Source organism: Rana temporaria, assembly GCF_905171775.1.
Source record: "Rana temporaria chromosome 9 unlocalized genomic scaffold, aRanTem1.1 chr9a, whole genome shotgun sequence".
NCBI lineage: Eukaryota > Metazoa > Chordata > Amphibia > Anura > Ranidae > Rana > Rana temporaria.
The window spans coordinates 37,501-53,612 of NW_024404477.1; the positions used below are offsets into that span (position 1 = coordinate 37,501).

Sequence of the window (16,112 nt, forward strand, 5' to 3'; positions counted from 1 at the left end):
GGTAGGGAAGGAAGCCCATGTCCCATGTTCTGATGGATTAGTGGTAGGGAAGGAAGCCTGTGTCCCATGTTCTGATGGATTAGTGGTAGGGAAGGAAGCCCATGTCCCATGTTCTGATGGAGTAGTAGAGAAGGAAGCCCATGTCCCATGTTCTGATGGATTAGTAGAGAAGGAAGCCCGTGTCCCATGTTCTGATGGATTAGTAGGGAAGGAAGCCTGTGTCCCATGTTCTGATGGATTAGTGGTAGGGAAGGAAGCCCATGTCCCATGTTCTGATGGAGTAGTAGAGAAGGAAGCCCATGTCCCATGTTCTGATGGATTAGTGGTAGAGAAGGAAGCCCATGTCCCATGTTCTGATGGAGTAGTAGAGAAGGAAGCCCGTGTCCCATGTTCTGATGGAGTAGTGGTAGAGAAGGAAGCCCATGTCCCATGTTCTGATGGATTAGTGGTAGAGAAGGAAGCCCGTGTCCCATGTTCTGATGGAGTAGTGGTAGAGAAGGAAGCCCATGTCCCATGTTCTGATGGATTAGTGGTAGAGAAGGAAGCCCATGTTCTGTTGGAGTAGTGGTAGAGAAGGAAGCCCATGTCCCATGTTCTGATGGATTAGTGGTAGAGAAGGAAGCCCATGTCCCATGTTCTGATGGAGTAGTGGTAGGGAAGGAAGCCCGTGTCCCATGTTCTGATGGATTAGTGGTAGAGAAGGAAGCCCATGTCCCATGTTCTGATGGAGTAGTGGTAGGGAAGGAAGCCCATGTTCTGTTGGATTAGTGGTAGGGAAGGAAGCCCGTGTCCCATGTTCTGATGGATTAGTAGGGAAGGAAGCCCGTGTCCCATGTTCTGATGGATTAGTAGGGAAGGAAGCCCATGTCCCATGTTCTGATGGATTAGTAGGGAAGGAAGCCAATGTCCCATGTTCTGATGGATTAGTGGTAGGGAAGGAAGCCTGTGTCCCATGTTCTGATGGATTAGTAGGGAAGGAAGCCCATGTCCCATGTTCTGATGGATTAGTAGGGAAGGAAGCCCATGTCCCATGTTCTGATGGAGTAGTGGTAGGGAAGGAAGCCCATGTTCTGATGGATTAGTGGTAGGGAAGGAAGCCTGTGTCCCATGTTCTGATGGATTAGTAGGGAAGGAAGCCCGTGTCCCATGTTCTGATGGATTAGTAGAGAAGAAAGCCCATGTCCCATGTTCTGATGGAGTAGTGGTAGAGAAGGAAGCCCATGTCCCATGTTCTGATGGATTAGTAGGGAAGGAAGCCCATGTCCCATGTTCTGATGGATTAGTAGGGAAGGAAGCCCATGTCCTGATGGAGTAGTGGTAGGGAAGGAAGCCTGTGTCCCATGTTCTGATGGATTAGTGGTAAGGAAGGAAGCCCGTGTCCCATGTTCTGATGGAGTAGTGGTAAGGAAGGAAGCCCATGTCCCATGTTCTGATGGATTAGTGGTAGAGAAGGAAGCCTGTGTCCCATGTTCTGATGGAGTAGTGGTAAGGAAGGAAGCCCATGTCCCATGTCCCGATGGATTAGTAGGGAAGGAAGCCCATGTCCCATGTTCTGATGGATTAGTGGTAGGGAAGGAAGCCCGTGTCCCATGTTCTGATGGATTAGTAGGGAAGGAAGCCCGTGTCCCATGTTCTGATGGATTAGTGGTAGGGAAGGAAGCCCGTGTCCCATGTTCTGATGGATTAGTAGGGAAGGAAGCCCGTGTCCCATGTTCTGATGGATTAGTGGTAGAGAAGGAAGCCCATGTCCCATGTTCTGATGGAGTAGTGGTAGGGAAGGAAGCCCATGTCCCATGTTCTGATGGATTAGTAGAGAAGGAAGCCTGTGTCCCATGTTCTGATGGATTAGTGGTAGGGAAGGAAGCCCGTGTCCCATGTTCCGATGGAGTAGTGGTAGGGAAGGAAGCCCATGTTCTGATGGATTAGTGGTAGGGAAGGAAGCCTGTGTCCCATGTTCTGATGGATTAGTGGTAGGGAAGGAAGCCTGTGTCCCATGTTCTGATGGATTAGTGGTAGAGAAGGAAGCCCATGTCCCATGTTCTGATGGATTAGTGGTAGGGAAGGAAGCCCATGTCCCATGTTCTGATGGAGTAGTGGTAGGGAAGGAAGCCCATGTCCCATGTTCTGATGGAGTAGTGGTAGGGAAGGAAGCCCGTGTCCCATGTTCTGATGGAGTAGTGGTAGGGAAGGAAGCCTGTGTCCCATGTTCTGATGGAGTAGTGGTAGGGAAGGAAGCCCATGTTCTGATGGAGTAGTGGTAGGGAAGGAAGCCTGTGTCCCATGTTCTGATGGATTAGTGGTAGAGAAGGAAGCCCGTGTCCCATGTTCTGATGGATTAGTAGGGAAGGAAGCCCATGTCCCATGTTCTGATGGATTAGTAGAGAAGGAAGCCTGTGTCCCATGTTCTGATGGATTAGTGGTAGGGAAGGAAGCCCGTGTCCCATGTTCCGATGGAGTAGTGGTAGGGAAGGAAGCCCATGTTCTGATGGATTAGTGGTAGAGAAGGAAGCCCATGTCCCATGTTCTGATGGATTAGTGGTAGGGAAGGAAGCCTGTGTCCCATGTTCTGATGGATTAGTGGTAGAGAAGGAAGCCCATGTCCCATGTTCTGATGGATTAGTGGTAGGGAAGGAAGCCCATGTCCCATGTTCTGATGGATTAGTGGTAGGGAAGGAAGCCCATGTCCCATGTTCTGATGGATTAGTGGTAGGGAAGGAAGCCCATGTCCCATGTTCTGATGGATTAGTGGTAGGGAAGGAAGCCCATGTCCCATGTTCTGATGGAGTAGTGGTAGGGAAGGAAGCCTGTGTCCCATGTTCTGATGGAGTAGTGGTAGGGAAGGAAGCCCATGTTCTGATGGAGTAGTGGTAGGGAAGGTGCATTTCTCACAGGTTTGTGTGGCCCTAAGAATACATAGAATTATGTGGAGATCTCTGGCTTTCTGATCTCCAGCTTGGGGGGGAATATTTTCTTGTAGAGACTTTTTTTTCTGGAATCATTTTACATTTTTCCTCTTTTGTGTTCCCTGCAGAGTTACATTCATGGAAGCAGCCAAGCGCAGTTTGTGGCCGAGACGCACATTGTCTTGTTGTTTAGTATCCTTTTTATGATGTGCGACACGACATGCCTGACTGTACCCCTCCACATGTGTCTGTCCCCCAATGACGGGGCTCAGGGGTCTCCAGTGAAGGGTCCCGGTAATCCTCCATCATACAAAGACATCGGAGACAATGTCCCCCCCCCCCCCCCCCCCGTGTACAAAGCCAGCTCCATAAAGACATGGTGTGACCAGTTTGGTGTGAAGGAACTCCAATGTCCTGCACAGAGTCCTGACCTCAACCCTACTGATCACCTTTGGGATGAACTGGATCCCTGACATAAGTACCTGACCTCCCATTTCCACAGACACCCTCCAACATCTTGTAGGAAGGGTGGGGGATGGTAAGGCCATAAAGAGGACGGCTCCATACTTCTGCTCATGGGATGGGAATGGCTGATAATTTCATGCAGGGCCGGGGACTCCATGGGCCAGATTCATGTAGATCAGCGGATTCTTTAGATCCGCTCGATCTACCTGTTTTACGATCCGCCGGTGCAATTTAGCGAGGCAATTGCATGATTGATAAAGCACTTACCTCGCGAATTGCACCGTTGGATCCTAACTCCCCCCGGCGGAATGCAAATTCCGCGGCTAGGGGGAGTGTACAATTTAAATCGGGCGACGGGTAAAAAATAGCGACGACACCTAGCGGCCGGCGGGAGATTACAGCCTAAGATCCGACTGGTGTAAGTCACCTCGCGAATTGCACCGTTGGATCGTAACTCCCCCCGGCGGAATGCAAATTCCGCGGCTAGGGGGAGTGTACAATTTAAATCGGGCGCGTTCCCACGCCGATTTAACTGCGCATGCGCCGCCGCGAAAAAGCCCAGTGCGCATGCTCCAAATGACGTCGCTAGGACGTCATTGTTTGCGGCGGGTACGTCGATTGCGGCCATCGGTATTCCCGATCGCGTTGCGCAAACGACGTAAAAAATTTAAAACTCGGCGCGGGAACGTCGGCCATACTTAACATAAGCTACCCCTCATAGAAGCAGGGGTAGCTATCCGCCGGAAAAAGCCGAACGCAAACGACGTAGAAAACGAGCGACGGGCGGGCGTACGGACGTGAATCGGCGGTTTTTCTCATTTGCATATGCGACGGGTAAAAAATAGCGACGACACCTAGCGGCCGGCGGGAGATTACAGCCTAAGATTCGACTGGTGTAAGTCACTCACGCCAGTCGGATCTAAGGGAGATCTATGCGGAATCGGATTCTATGAATCAGTCGCATAGATCCGACCGTCGGGATCTCACAGATACGACGGCGGATCAGGAGATCCGCCGGCGTATCTATTGATGAATCTGGCCCCTTGTGTGTAAATGGACAGCAGGGTGCCGGTCACTATGAAGCACCCCCCGGAGGAAGGACCAGACTCTCGGAGGACTTGCATTGTCCAATCACTGCTGACCTCTAGAGGCTGATCCCCGGCATGGCTTGTGAGCCGGTATGATGGTTGATGAAATCTCTTCGTGAAGGATGCCCAGTAAGGCCCCTTTCACACTGGAGCGGGAGGTGCGTCGGCGGTAAAGCGGCGCTATTTTCAGCGGCGCTTTACCGCCAATTTCGCGGTGCTATTCGGCCGCTAGCGGGGTGGGGTTAAAAACCACCGCAAAGCGCCTCAGCAGAAGTGCACTGCCGGCGGTATAGCCGCGGTGTCCCATTGATTTCAATGGGCAGGAGCAGTGGAGGAGGGGCATACACACCGCTCCGAAGGACTTGTTTTACCGTCCTGTTGGCGCACGGCTCCAATGTGAAAGCCCCTCGGAGCCTCACACTGGAGAGACCGCAGCCGCTGTTTGCAGGCGCTATTTTTAGTGCAATAGCGCCTGCAAACCGCTCCAGTATGAAAGGGGTCTGAGGGCCCCTCTTACACCGCTTGGCTTCCAATAGATTGATTTGCAGCCATGCTAAGGAATGACGCCGTAGTTGCTGCACGGGGACTAAACTGAGCAGCTGGAGATCTCTCACCGGGGCCCCCGAATGAGACGCAATGAGGGCAGAAGGATGTTCCCTTTATTAACCATTTGCTGACCTCCTCATGTAGATATACGTCGGCAGAATGGCACGTACAGGCACATTGGCGTACCTGTACGTCCTCTGCTTGACGTGGATGGGGGGTCCGATCGGGACCCCCCCGGTACATGCGGAGGTCGGGTTCCCTCGGGGAGCGATCCGAGACGAGGGCGCGGCTATTCGTTTCTAGCCGCCCCCTCGCGATCGCTCCCCGGAGCTGAAGAACGGGAAGAGCCGTATGTAAACACAGCTTCCCCGTGCTTCACTGTGGCGGCGCATCGATCGAGTGATCCCTTTTATAGGGGAGACTCGATCGATGACGTCATTCCTACAGCCACACCCCCCTACAGTTGTAAACACACACTAGGTGAACCCTAACTCCTACAGCGCCCCTTGTGGTTAACTCCCAAACTGCAACTGTCATTTTCACAATAAACAATGCAATTTAAATGCATTTTTTGCTGTGAAAATGACAGTGGTCCCAAAAATGTGTCAAAATTGTCCGAAGTGTCCGCCGTAATGTCGCAGTCACGAAAAAAATCGATGATCGCCGCCATTAGTAGTAAAAAAAAAAAAAAAAAAAAATGCAATAAAACTATCCCCTATTTTGTAAACGCTATAAATTTTGCGCAAACCAACCGATAAACGATTATTGCGATTTTTTTTTTTTTTTTTTACCAAAAATAGGTAGAATACGTATCGGCCTAAACTGAGGGAAAAAAAATTTTTATATGTTTTTGGGGGATATTATAGCAAAAAGTAAAAAATATTGCATTTTTTTCAAAATTGTCGCTCTATTTTTGTTTATAGCGCAAAAAATAAAAACCGCATAGGTGATCAAATACCACCAAAAGAAATCTCTATTTGTGGGGAAAAAAGGACGCCAATTTTGTTTGGGAGCTACGTCGCGCAATTGTCTGTTAAAGCGACGCAGTCCCGAACTGTAAAAACCCCTTGGGTCATTTAGCAGCATATTGCTCCGGGGCTTAAGTGGTTAAAGCGTTAGGAAAATCGTAAAAAAAAAACAAAAAACGATTTAAAGCGGGAGTTCACCCGAAAAAAAAATTTAACCTTAGATTGATGCTCATTTTGTGAAGGGGAATCGGGTAGTTTTTGTAAAATCGAAGCCGTACTTACCGTTGTAGAGAGCGATCTTCTCCGCCGCTTCCGGGTATGGTCTTCGGGACTGGGCGTTCCTATTTTGATTGACAGGCTTCCGACCGTCGCATACATCGCGTCACGATTTTCCGAAAGTAGCCGGTGCGGCTCTATACGGCGCCTGCGCACCGACGTTCGGCTACTTTCGTAAAATTGTGACGCGCTGTATGCGACGGTCGGAAGCCTGTCAATCAAAATAGGAACGCCCAGTCCCGCAGCCCATCCCCGGAAGCGGCGGAGAAGATCGCTCTCTACAACGGTAAGTACGGCTTCGATTTTACAAAAACACCCGATTCCCCTTCACAAAACGAGCCGCAATCTAAGGGGGAAAATTTACTTTTCGGGTGAACCTCCACTTTAAGCAATATTACAATCTATGTGATAGGGGGGAAGGGGCGCTAAATAGTAAATTGCACAATAAAGATTGCAGTGAAATAAACATCATACACAGAAAATGGTGATCGTAATCTAGTGTAACAAACGGATGATTAGATAGGGCCATATTCTCGTATAATTCCGGCGGGCGGCGCGTAAGCCATTTACACTACGCCGCCCCAACCTACAGGAGCAAGTGCTGTATTCCCCAAACGCTCGCTCCGTAGTTTGGGGCGGCGTAGTGTATTTGGGCCGGCGTATCCCCGCGTAAATCCAAGGGGAAGGCTTCTATTTAAATTAAGCGCGCCCCCGATTCTAACGAACTGCGCATGCGCCGGGCTTAAAATAGCCCAGTGCGCATGCTCCAGTTCTCGGCGTAAAACATCAATGACGCCGACGTGTGCGTCATTGACGTAAAGTCGTATTCAAGAACGACTTAATAAAACGACGTACCCGACGGGAAAACACGACGCGGACCCAACGCCATCCGTAACATGGCCTACTTGGGACTGGCGTAAGGTTACCCCTCATATAGCAGGGGTCACCTTACGCTAACGACGTAAGCGACGGTTACGCAACGCAAAGTCGTTCGGGAATCGGCGTATCAGGCTCATTTGCATAAACAAATGAGACCTGAACGTAAACGCCACCTAGCGGCCGGCGGAGTAATTACATATAAGATCCGCCAGTGTAAGTGACTTACACATGTCGGATCTTCAGCGTATCTATGCGAAAATGATTCTAAGAATCGGTCGTATAGATACGCGGGCCAAAAAAGGGAGTTACAACGTGTTTCCTGAGATACTCCATCGTAACTATACTCAGAATATGGCCCATAGTGTCCATGTGTACAATTACCGTATTTATCGGCGTATACCGCGCACTTTTTTGCCCTGAAAATCGGGGCAAAATCGTGGGTGCGCGATATACGCCGATACCCGCTTTCCCGCGCCGAGTTTGAATACTGCGCCGACATATACAGAGCGCAGTACACTCGTGTATTGTCTGGCAGTCTCGGCTCCTCTGAAGATTTAAGTTACGCCGGATATTTGTGGATCTGGCCCTAAGTATCTATTTAAGTTTAAATTATTTTGGCGCGACATTTTCCTTTTTTCCACAATATTACAATCTACATCAATCTCCATGTGTATGAGAGTCTCCCCGCAGGGATGTAGTCCCAAGGGAGGGGGAGAGAGTCTCCCCGCAGGGATGTAGTCCCAAGGGAGGGGGTGAGAGTCTCCCCGCAGGGATGTAGTCCCAAGGGAGGGGGTGAGAGTCTCCCCGCAGGGATGTAGTCCCAAGGGAGGGGGCGAGAGTCTCCCCGCAGGGATGTAGTCCCAAGGGAGGGGGTTGGAGTCTCCCCGCAGGGATGTAGTCCCAAGGGAGGGGGCGAGAGTCTCCCCGCAGGGATGTAGTCCCAAGGGAGGGGGTGAGAGTCTCCCCGCAGGGATGTAGTCCCAAGGGAGGGGGTGAGAGTCTCCCCGCAGGGATGTAGTCCCAAGGGAGGGGGCGAGAGTCTCCCCGCAGGGATGTAGTCCCAAGGGAGGGGGTGAGAGTCTCCCCGCAGGGATGTAGTCCCAAGGGAGGGGGAGAGAGTCTCCCCGCAGGGATGTAGTCCCAAGGGAGGGGGTGAGAGTCTCCCCGCAGGGATGTAGTCCCAAGGGAGGGGGTGAGAGTCTCCCCGCAGGGATGTAGTCCCAAGGGAGGGGGCGAGAGTCTCCCCGCAGGGATGTAGTCCCAAGGGAGGGGGTTGGAGTCTCCCCGCAGGGATGTAGTCCCAAGGGAGGGGGCGAGAGTCTCCCCGCAGGGATGTAGTCCCAAGGGAGGGGGTGAGAGTCTCCCCGCAGGGATGTAGTCCCAAGGGAGGGGGTGAGAGTCTCCCCGCAGGGATGTAGTCCCAAGGGAGGGGGCGAGAGTCTCCCCGCAGGGATGTAGTCCCAAGGGAGGGGGTGAGAGTCTCCCCGCAGGGATGTAGTCCCAAGGGAGGGGGTGAGAGTCTCCCCGCAGGGATGTAGTCCCAAGGGAGGGGTGATAGTCTCCCCGCAGGGATGTAGTCCCAAGGGAGGGGGTGAGAGTCTCCCCGCAGGGATGTAGTCCCAAGGGAGGGGGTGAGAGTCTCCCCGCAGGGATGTAGTCCCAAGGGAGGGGGATAGAGTCTCCCCGCAGGGATGTAGTCCCAAGGGAGGGGGTGAGAGTCTCCCCCGCAGGGATGTAGTCCCAAGGGAGGGGGTGAGAGTCTCCCCGCAGGGATGTAGTCCCAAGGGAGGGGGATAGAGTCTCCCCGCAGGGATGTAGTCCCAAGGGAGGGGGCGAGAGTCTCCCCCGCAGGGATGTAGTCCCAAGGGAGGGGTGAGAGTCTCCCCGCAGGGATGTAGTCCCAAGGGAGGGGGTGAGAGTCTCCCCGCAGGGATGTAGTCCCAAGGGAGGGGGTGAGAGTCTCCCCGCAGGGATGTAGTCCCAAGGGAGGGGGCGAGAGTCTCCCCGCAGGGATGTAGTCCCAAGGGAGGGGGAGAGAGTCTCCCCGCAGGGATGTAGTCCCAAGGGAGGGGGAGAGAGTCTCCCCGCAGGGATGTAGTCCCAAGGGAGGGGGAGAGAGTCTCCCCGCAGGGATGTAGTCCCAAGGGAGGGGGCGAGAGTCTCCCCGCAGGGATGTAGTCCCAAGGGAGGGGGAGAGAGTCTCCCCGCAGGGATGTAGTCCCAAGGGAGGGGGAGAGAGTCTCCCCGCAGGGATGTAGTCCCAAGGGAGGGGGAGAGAGTCTCCCCGCAGGGATGTAGTCCCAAGGGAGGGGGCGAGAGTCTCCACGCAGGGATGTAGTCCCAAGGGAGGGGGTTGGAGTCTCCCCGCAGGGATGTAGTCCCAAGGGAGGGGGCGAGAGTCTCCCCGCAGGGATGTAGTCCCAAGGGAGGGGGCGAGAGTCTCCCCGCAGGGATGTAGTCCCAAGGGAGGGGGCGAGAGTCTCCCCGCAGGGATGTAGTCCCAAGGGAGGGGGCGAGAGTCTCCCCGCAGGGATGTAGTCCCAAGGGAGGGGGTGAGAGTCTCCCCGCAGGGATGTAGTCCCAAGGGAGGGGGTTGGAGTCTCCCCGCAGGGATGTAGTCCCAAGGGAGGGGGTTGGAGTCTCCCCGCAGGGATGTAGTCCCAAGGGAGGGGGTTGGAGTCTCCCCGCAGGGATGTAGTCCCAAGGGAGGGGGTGAGAGTCTCCCCGCAGGGATGTAGTCCCAAGGGAGGGGGAGAGAGTCTCCCCGCAGGGATGTAGTCCCAAGGGAGGGGGAGAGAGTCTCCCCGCAGGGATGTAGTCCCAAGGGAGGGGGTGAGTCTCCCCGCAGGGATGTAGTCCCAAGGGAGGGGGCGAGAGTCTCCCCGCAGGGATGTAGTCCCAAGGGAGGGGGTGAGTCTCCCCGCAGGGATGTAGTCCCAAGGGAGGGGGCGAGAGTCTCCCCGCAGGGATGTAGTCCCAAGGGAGGGGGTGAGTCTCCCCGCAGGGATGTAGTCCCAAGGGAGGGGGCGAGAGTCTCCCCGCAGGGATGTAGTCCCAAGGGAGGGGGGAGCACGCTAACTAACCCCCCAGCCAGAACGGCTCGGATGATGGGGAAGCTTACTGAGGAGGAACAGGAAGTGAGAAATTCAGAAGGGAAATGGAAGGAAAAAGTAAGTGCACCCCCAATGCACGAAATTAAAGGAACCGATTTAGAAAATAAAAAACAAATCTTTACATCGGTCTGCTCGATGACTCCGCCCTCAGACAATATCTGCGGCGCCCCACTGGCCTCCGTTTCCGGTCTGTGACCTCCAATCACCATAAGTCTGTAAACTCTCCGCAGAGAAACGCCCCCGAATCGGCGATCTTCTGAGCGATGAATTCTCTGAAGGTTCTGATTGGCCGAGTATTTTGTTTCTTTCCTTAAATCCCTCCCTTTCAGACGGCGGCGTCACGCTGGGGATGGTCCTTCTACACGAAGCCGCCACTTCTGATATGGATGTAGGGAAGCGGAAAAGTGAGTCTCTGTGATTGGGAGGGGGGAGGGGTTATAGGTAAAAAGGGGGTGGGGTTATGGGGGGAGGGGTTATGGATAAAGAGGGGGTGGGGTTAGGGGGGAGGGGTTATGGGTGAAAAGGGGGAGGGGTGGGGTTATGGGTGAAAAGGGGGAGGGGTTATGGGTGAAGAGGGGGAGGGGTTAGGGGTGAAAAGTTCTCCAGATCTGTGATGTGTCCGACCTTCTGGAGGAGGAGCGCAGTGCCGCTTCCTGTCCTATAGAGGGCGCAGGTCACTTTCCTTCCATCATGTCCCTGACCTCTGACCTAGACCATAATTGGATCCCGCGTTTAAAGCGAAGCTCCGCCCCCCCCCCACCGAAATGTCAGCAGTTCCACACACTGTGACTTGTAATATTCTGACATTTACCTGTCTGGGGATCCTGGGATGTCGCACCTCAGGTGCTGCCGCCGCCATTCCCTGCCGGTTCCCTACTGCGCATGCGCCAACATGCTTTCTGAATGGCCTGGAGGTGGTGGAAAGAGGGGGGCTGAGTCAAAAACCGGAGCCCCCCCCCATATATGGTGCCAAATGTGGCAGGGGAAGGGTGGAGCTTCCCCTTTTGGGTGGAATTCCGCCACATCCTGCAGCTGCTGACTTTTATTATAAGGACACTTACCTGTCCTGGGCACCCGCGATGTCGGCACCCGAAGCCCATCTGGCTCTCAGGTGGAGGCGCCACCATCTTCGGTAAGGGAATCAGCCTTGTGGCTTCACTGATGGAAGTGAGGGGCGGGGTCTGATGGAAGCAAGGGGCGGGGTCTGATGGAAGCAAGGGGCGGGGTTTGATGGAAGTGAGGGGCGGGGTTTGATGGAATGAGGGGCGTGGTCTGATGGAAGTGAGGGGCGGGGGTCTAATGGAAATTAGGGGTGGGGTCTGATGAATAGAGGGGCGGGGGTTGGATGAAAGCGAGGGGTGGGGTCAGATGGAAGCGAGGGGCGGGGCACAGTGTATACTTTCAGTATATTATTATATTTGTGAGATGCGGGGGGGTAAGGCTGACGGGTTGTTCTTCTTCTCTCGGCAGTCATGTGTATGGCTGGAATGGGTCTGGTGGTTCTTTTCTTCAGCTGGCTGCTGTCTGTGTTCCGATCCAAATATCACGGATACCCCTACAGGTAAGATTATTCTCTGCATCCCCTCCCCCGCTCATTACATCCCCTCCCCCGCTCATTACATCCCCTCCCCCGCTCATTGCACCATCCCCTCCCCCGCTCATTACACCTCCCCCGCTCATTACACCATGCCCCTCCCCCGCTCATTACACCATGCCCCTCCCCCGCTCATTACACCCCATCCCCTCCCCCGCTCATTACATCCCCTCCCCCGCTCATTACATCCCCTCCCCCGCTCATTGCACCATCCCCTCCCCCGCTCATTACATCCCCTCCCCCGCTCATTGCACCATCCCCTCCCCCGCTCATTACACCTCCCCCGCTCATTACACCATGCCCCTTCCCCGCTCATTACACCCCATCCCCTCCCCCGCTCATTACACCTCCCCCGCTCATTACACCATGCCCCTCCCCCGCTCATTACACCCCATCCCCTCCCCCGCTCATTACACCTCCCCCGCTCATTACACCATGCCCCTCCCCCGCTCATTACACCCCATCCCCCGCTCATTACACCCCATCCCCTCCCCCGCTCATTACACCCCATCCCCTCCCCCGCTCATTACACCCCATCCCCTCCCCCGCTCATTACACCCCATCACCTCCCCCGCTCATTACACCCCATCACCTCCCCCGTTCATTACACCCCATCCCCTCCCCCGCTCATTACACCCCATCCCCTCCCCTGCTCATTACACACCATCCCCCTCCCCCGCTCATTACACCCCATCCCCTCCCCTGCTCATTACACCCCATCCCCTCCCCCGCTCATTACACCCCATCCCCTCCCCCGCTCATTACACCATCACTACTACAAATCTTTATTAGGGATTTTATACTCCCCAGAAAATGGTTTCATTGAGAGGCAATGATAATATTTCTCCCTCGGGGTATACTGCCCCCCACAGGAGGATTGGACACTGGCCGAGGGGGTCTGGAAGCCGAGGGGGTCTGCGCTCCCCAGGTCTGGAAGCCGAGGGGGTCTGCGCTCCCCGGGTCTGGAAGCCGAGGGGGTCTGCGCTCCCCGGGTCTGGAAGCCGAGGGGGGTCTGCGCTCCCCGGGTCTGGAAGCCGAGGGGGTCTGCGCTCCCCGGGTCTGGAAGCCGAGGGGGTCTGTGCTCCCCTGGGTCCTGGAAGCCGAGGGGGTCTGTGCTCCCCGGGTCTGGAAGCCGAGGGGGTCTGCGCTCCCCTGGGTCCTGGAAGCCGAGGGGGTCTGCGCTCCCCGGGTCCGGAAGCCGAGGGGGTCTGCCCGGTAATGGTTCCCACCTAGGATGTTCTGGATGGTGGGGGAAGGCTGGAATGGGAAGTTCTGTCAGGACTGGGTCTGATCGGCCTCCAATCCCGAGTCTTCTGGTTCCTCTCTGATGATTGGTGTACGGGGGGCCAGTCATTGGCTGTAGCAGTGATGTGCCGAGTCCTGATTGAAGGAACCCTCGTGAAGAGGAAAAGCCTTTAAGAAGTCCCTCCCCCTAGTACAGCAGCCAATGACAGACCTTTATTGCCATCACATGCTCTGCTCCCATAACTCCTCCTGCCAGTGACATCACTCATGCTGACTCCTCCCCCTAGCGATTTATTGTGCCTTTTACATGCTGATGCAGCCAATAAAATGCCCAATGATTAAACTTGTGGGAGGAGCTATACCTGGCCGACCCGGTCCCGCCCTCCTGTGATTTCTGGTCTTCTATGTACTAAGCCGTCTCTGATTGGCCGGATGACTGATTTCTGTCTTTCCTTCCAGCTTCCTGATGACATAGACGGACTGGGAGGCGGCTGTGATGGAACTCTGGGAAGGATTCCTGCGGATCGTCTTGCGCTGACAGAGATTTGGGGGGCGGACGGTCCCGGCGGCGGCGGCGGGACGTTTTCTGCTCCTCCCATTGGTTGGGGAATGAGACTGTGAACCAAAGATTTCATGCAGTGCCTTAGCAGTGAGATCCTCGAACTCCCACTCTTCTAGTGTCCTCCTCTCCTGATCCTTCCACCTCTCCATGGCGTGGTCACCGCGCTCCTGCCGCGGGTGCCGACATTCGCACAGCATTGTGGGATTTCACCTCTTTATATTTCAGATAATAAAATGAAGATCGGGAAGTTTCTCTCGTTGGTTTTCTTTTATCTGTAGAACGTTGGTGATTGGCCGTGTGTGTGTGTGTGGGCGGATCCCTCACAACCTTCCAGTAGGTCCTCAAATACCCCCAACAGGCCATGTTTTCAGCTTTTCCTTTACACAGCCGCTTTAACTAGTTGAGGGCCGGAAGGATTTGCCCCTTTAATGACCAGGCCGCCATTTTTTGCGATGCGGCACTGCGTCGGTTTAACCCCCTCTGGCCCGCCCGCCGTCGTTCTACGTCTTGTATTACGGCAGCAGCTACCATCACCCCCATTATCCTCTTAAATGGGCAGTCCAGTTTCAGACAAAAGTGGCCCCTGCAGCAGATTTCCCGCAAGATCACTTTTATGGGCAGCGGGAGAGGCGCCCCTCCCCCTCCCAGTGCCCTCCGCCCCTTACCGGAGCCTTCAGTATCAGCAGAGGCCATTGGGTCCTGTTGGGTATGGAGATGAGTGAGGGGAAGATGACCCCCCCCCCCCCCCCACCCGTCTCCATATCACTGCAGGGTGGAGGCGACGTCACTTCTGCCCATAGCTCTGAAAGGGGGCGGGGTTTATAAGAAAAGGATACGTGTGTATTCAATTGTTTCTTTTTTTTATTGCATTTTAGTGTAAATATGAGACGTGACGTCTTTCTGACCCCTCCCCCAGACGTGACGTCTTTCTGACCCCTCCCCCAGACGTGACGTCTTTCTGACCCCTCCCCCAGACGTGACGTCTTTCTGACCCCTCCCCCAGATGTGACGTCTTTCTGACCCCCCAGATCTCATATATAAAGGGGTTGTAAAGCTTTGTGCATCCTATGCACCTTGAGGTCTCCCCCCCCCCCCCCCCCGTGGGCCCTTGACCCCCAAATATCCATGGGCCCGGTCCCACATTGCTTTCCCCCATCTTGAGGCGGCTCTTCATTGGATGATTGATAGCAGCACGGCCGTTGTCCCCCCGCTGCTGTCAATCAAATCGATGACGTGGCGCGCCAGGGGGGCGGGACCAAGTGAATCACACAGGAGCGCGCCGCAAGGTAACCCCCCTCGGGAGAGCGCTTTCTAGGGGGAAGTTTCAGGGAAAATCTTACATTTTAAATAAAGAACTTTGAAGCAAAATAATGATCAGTGCCCATTAATGCAGCCTAATTAGTGCCCACCTGCAGTCTCACCATTGCCATGAATGTAGCACCCCCAGTGCCCACCTGCAGCCTCACCATTGACACAAATGCAGTCTCACCATTGCAATGAATGCAGCACCCCCAGTGCCCATCTGCAGTCTCACCATTGCCATGAATGCAGCACCCCCGGTGCCCATCTGCAGTCTCACCATTGCCATGAATGCAGCACCCCCGGTGCCCATCTGCAGTCTCACCATTGCCATGAATGCAGCACCCCCGGTGCCCATCTGCAGTCTCACCATTGCCATGAATGCTGCACCCCCGGTGCCCATCTGCAGTCTCACCATTGCCATGAATGCTGCACCCCCGGTGCCCATCTGCAGTCTCACCATTGACATGAATGCTGCACCCCCGGTGCCCATCTGCAGTCTCACCATTGACACAAATGCAGTCTCACCATTGACACAAATGCAGCCTCGCCATTGCCACGAATGCAGCCTCACCATTGCCACGAATGCAGCCTCACCATTGCCATGAATGCAGTCTCACCATTGACACGAATGCAGCCTCACCATTGCCATGAATGCAGACTCACCATTGCCATCAGTGCAGCCTCACCATTGCCATGAATGCAGACTCATCAGTGCAGCCTGATTAATTTCTATCTGCAGCCTTGGAGGGGGCGGGGCAAGCTCCAACACACATACAAGACAAACTTCTGTTTTCTCGGCGGCATCTTTAATAGAAAGTCCCACCTCCTATGATGGACAGAACAGTCGTCCAATGGCAGCGCAGGAGACGGGACTTCCTATTACAGAGGTCACCTTGGAAACAGGAAACCCTCCTGTACGGAACTTGCCCCGCCCATTCTTTCCAGCAGCGCTATAGCTTTGGAGATCTGCCTGCGGTGACTGTTGCCTAGCTGCTTGTATATCTTTTGTGGCCCCCGGCGCTCAGGGATTCGTTGGGGGGCCACAAAAGATATACGTGTCAAATGACCAGGCGGGCCGTCCGAAACCAGACCGCACTTTGGACACGCCCACTTTAAGAGGACCTGTCATGCTTCTTTCTTTTTTACATTCCTTGGATTAGAATTCACCCAA

General features: G+C 54.6%; 1 protein-coding gene across 2 annotated transcripts in view; it reads left to right on the forward strand.

Moving 5' to 3' along the window:
- MAGT1 (magnesium transporter 1) overlaps nt 1-13,890 on the forward strand; it is a 24,838-nt gene extending 10,948 nt beyond the window's left edge. For both annotated transcript variants that reach the window (XM_040334404.1, XM_040334405.1), the window contains exons 7-10: nt 3,032-3,095; nt 10,568-10,642; nt 11,709-11,799; nt 13,537-13,890. In XM_040334404.1, coding sequence (XP_040190338.1) covers nt 3,032-3,095; nt 10,568-10,642; nt 11,709-11,799; nt 13,537-13,552 — 246 coding nt within the window. In that variant the 3' untranslated portion in view covers nt 13,553-13,890. The remainder of the gene's footprint in view (nt 1-3,031; nt 3,096-10,567; nt 10,643-11,708; nt 11,800-13,536) is intronic.
- The last annotated feature ends 2,222 nt before the right edge of the window (nt 13,891-16,112 follow it).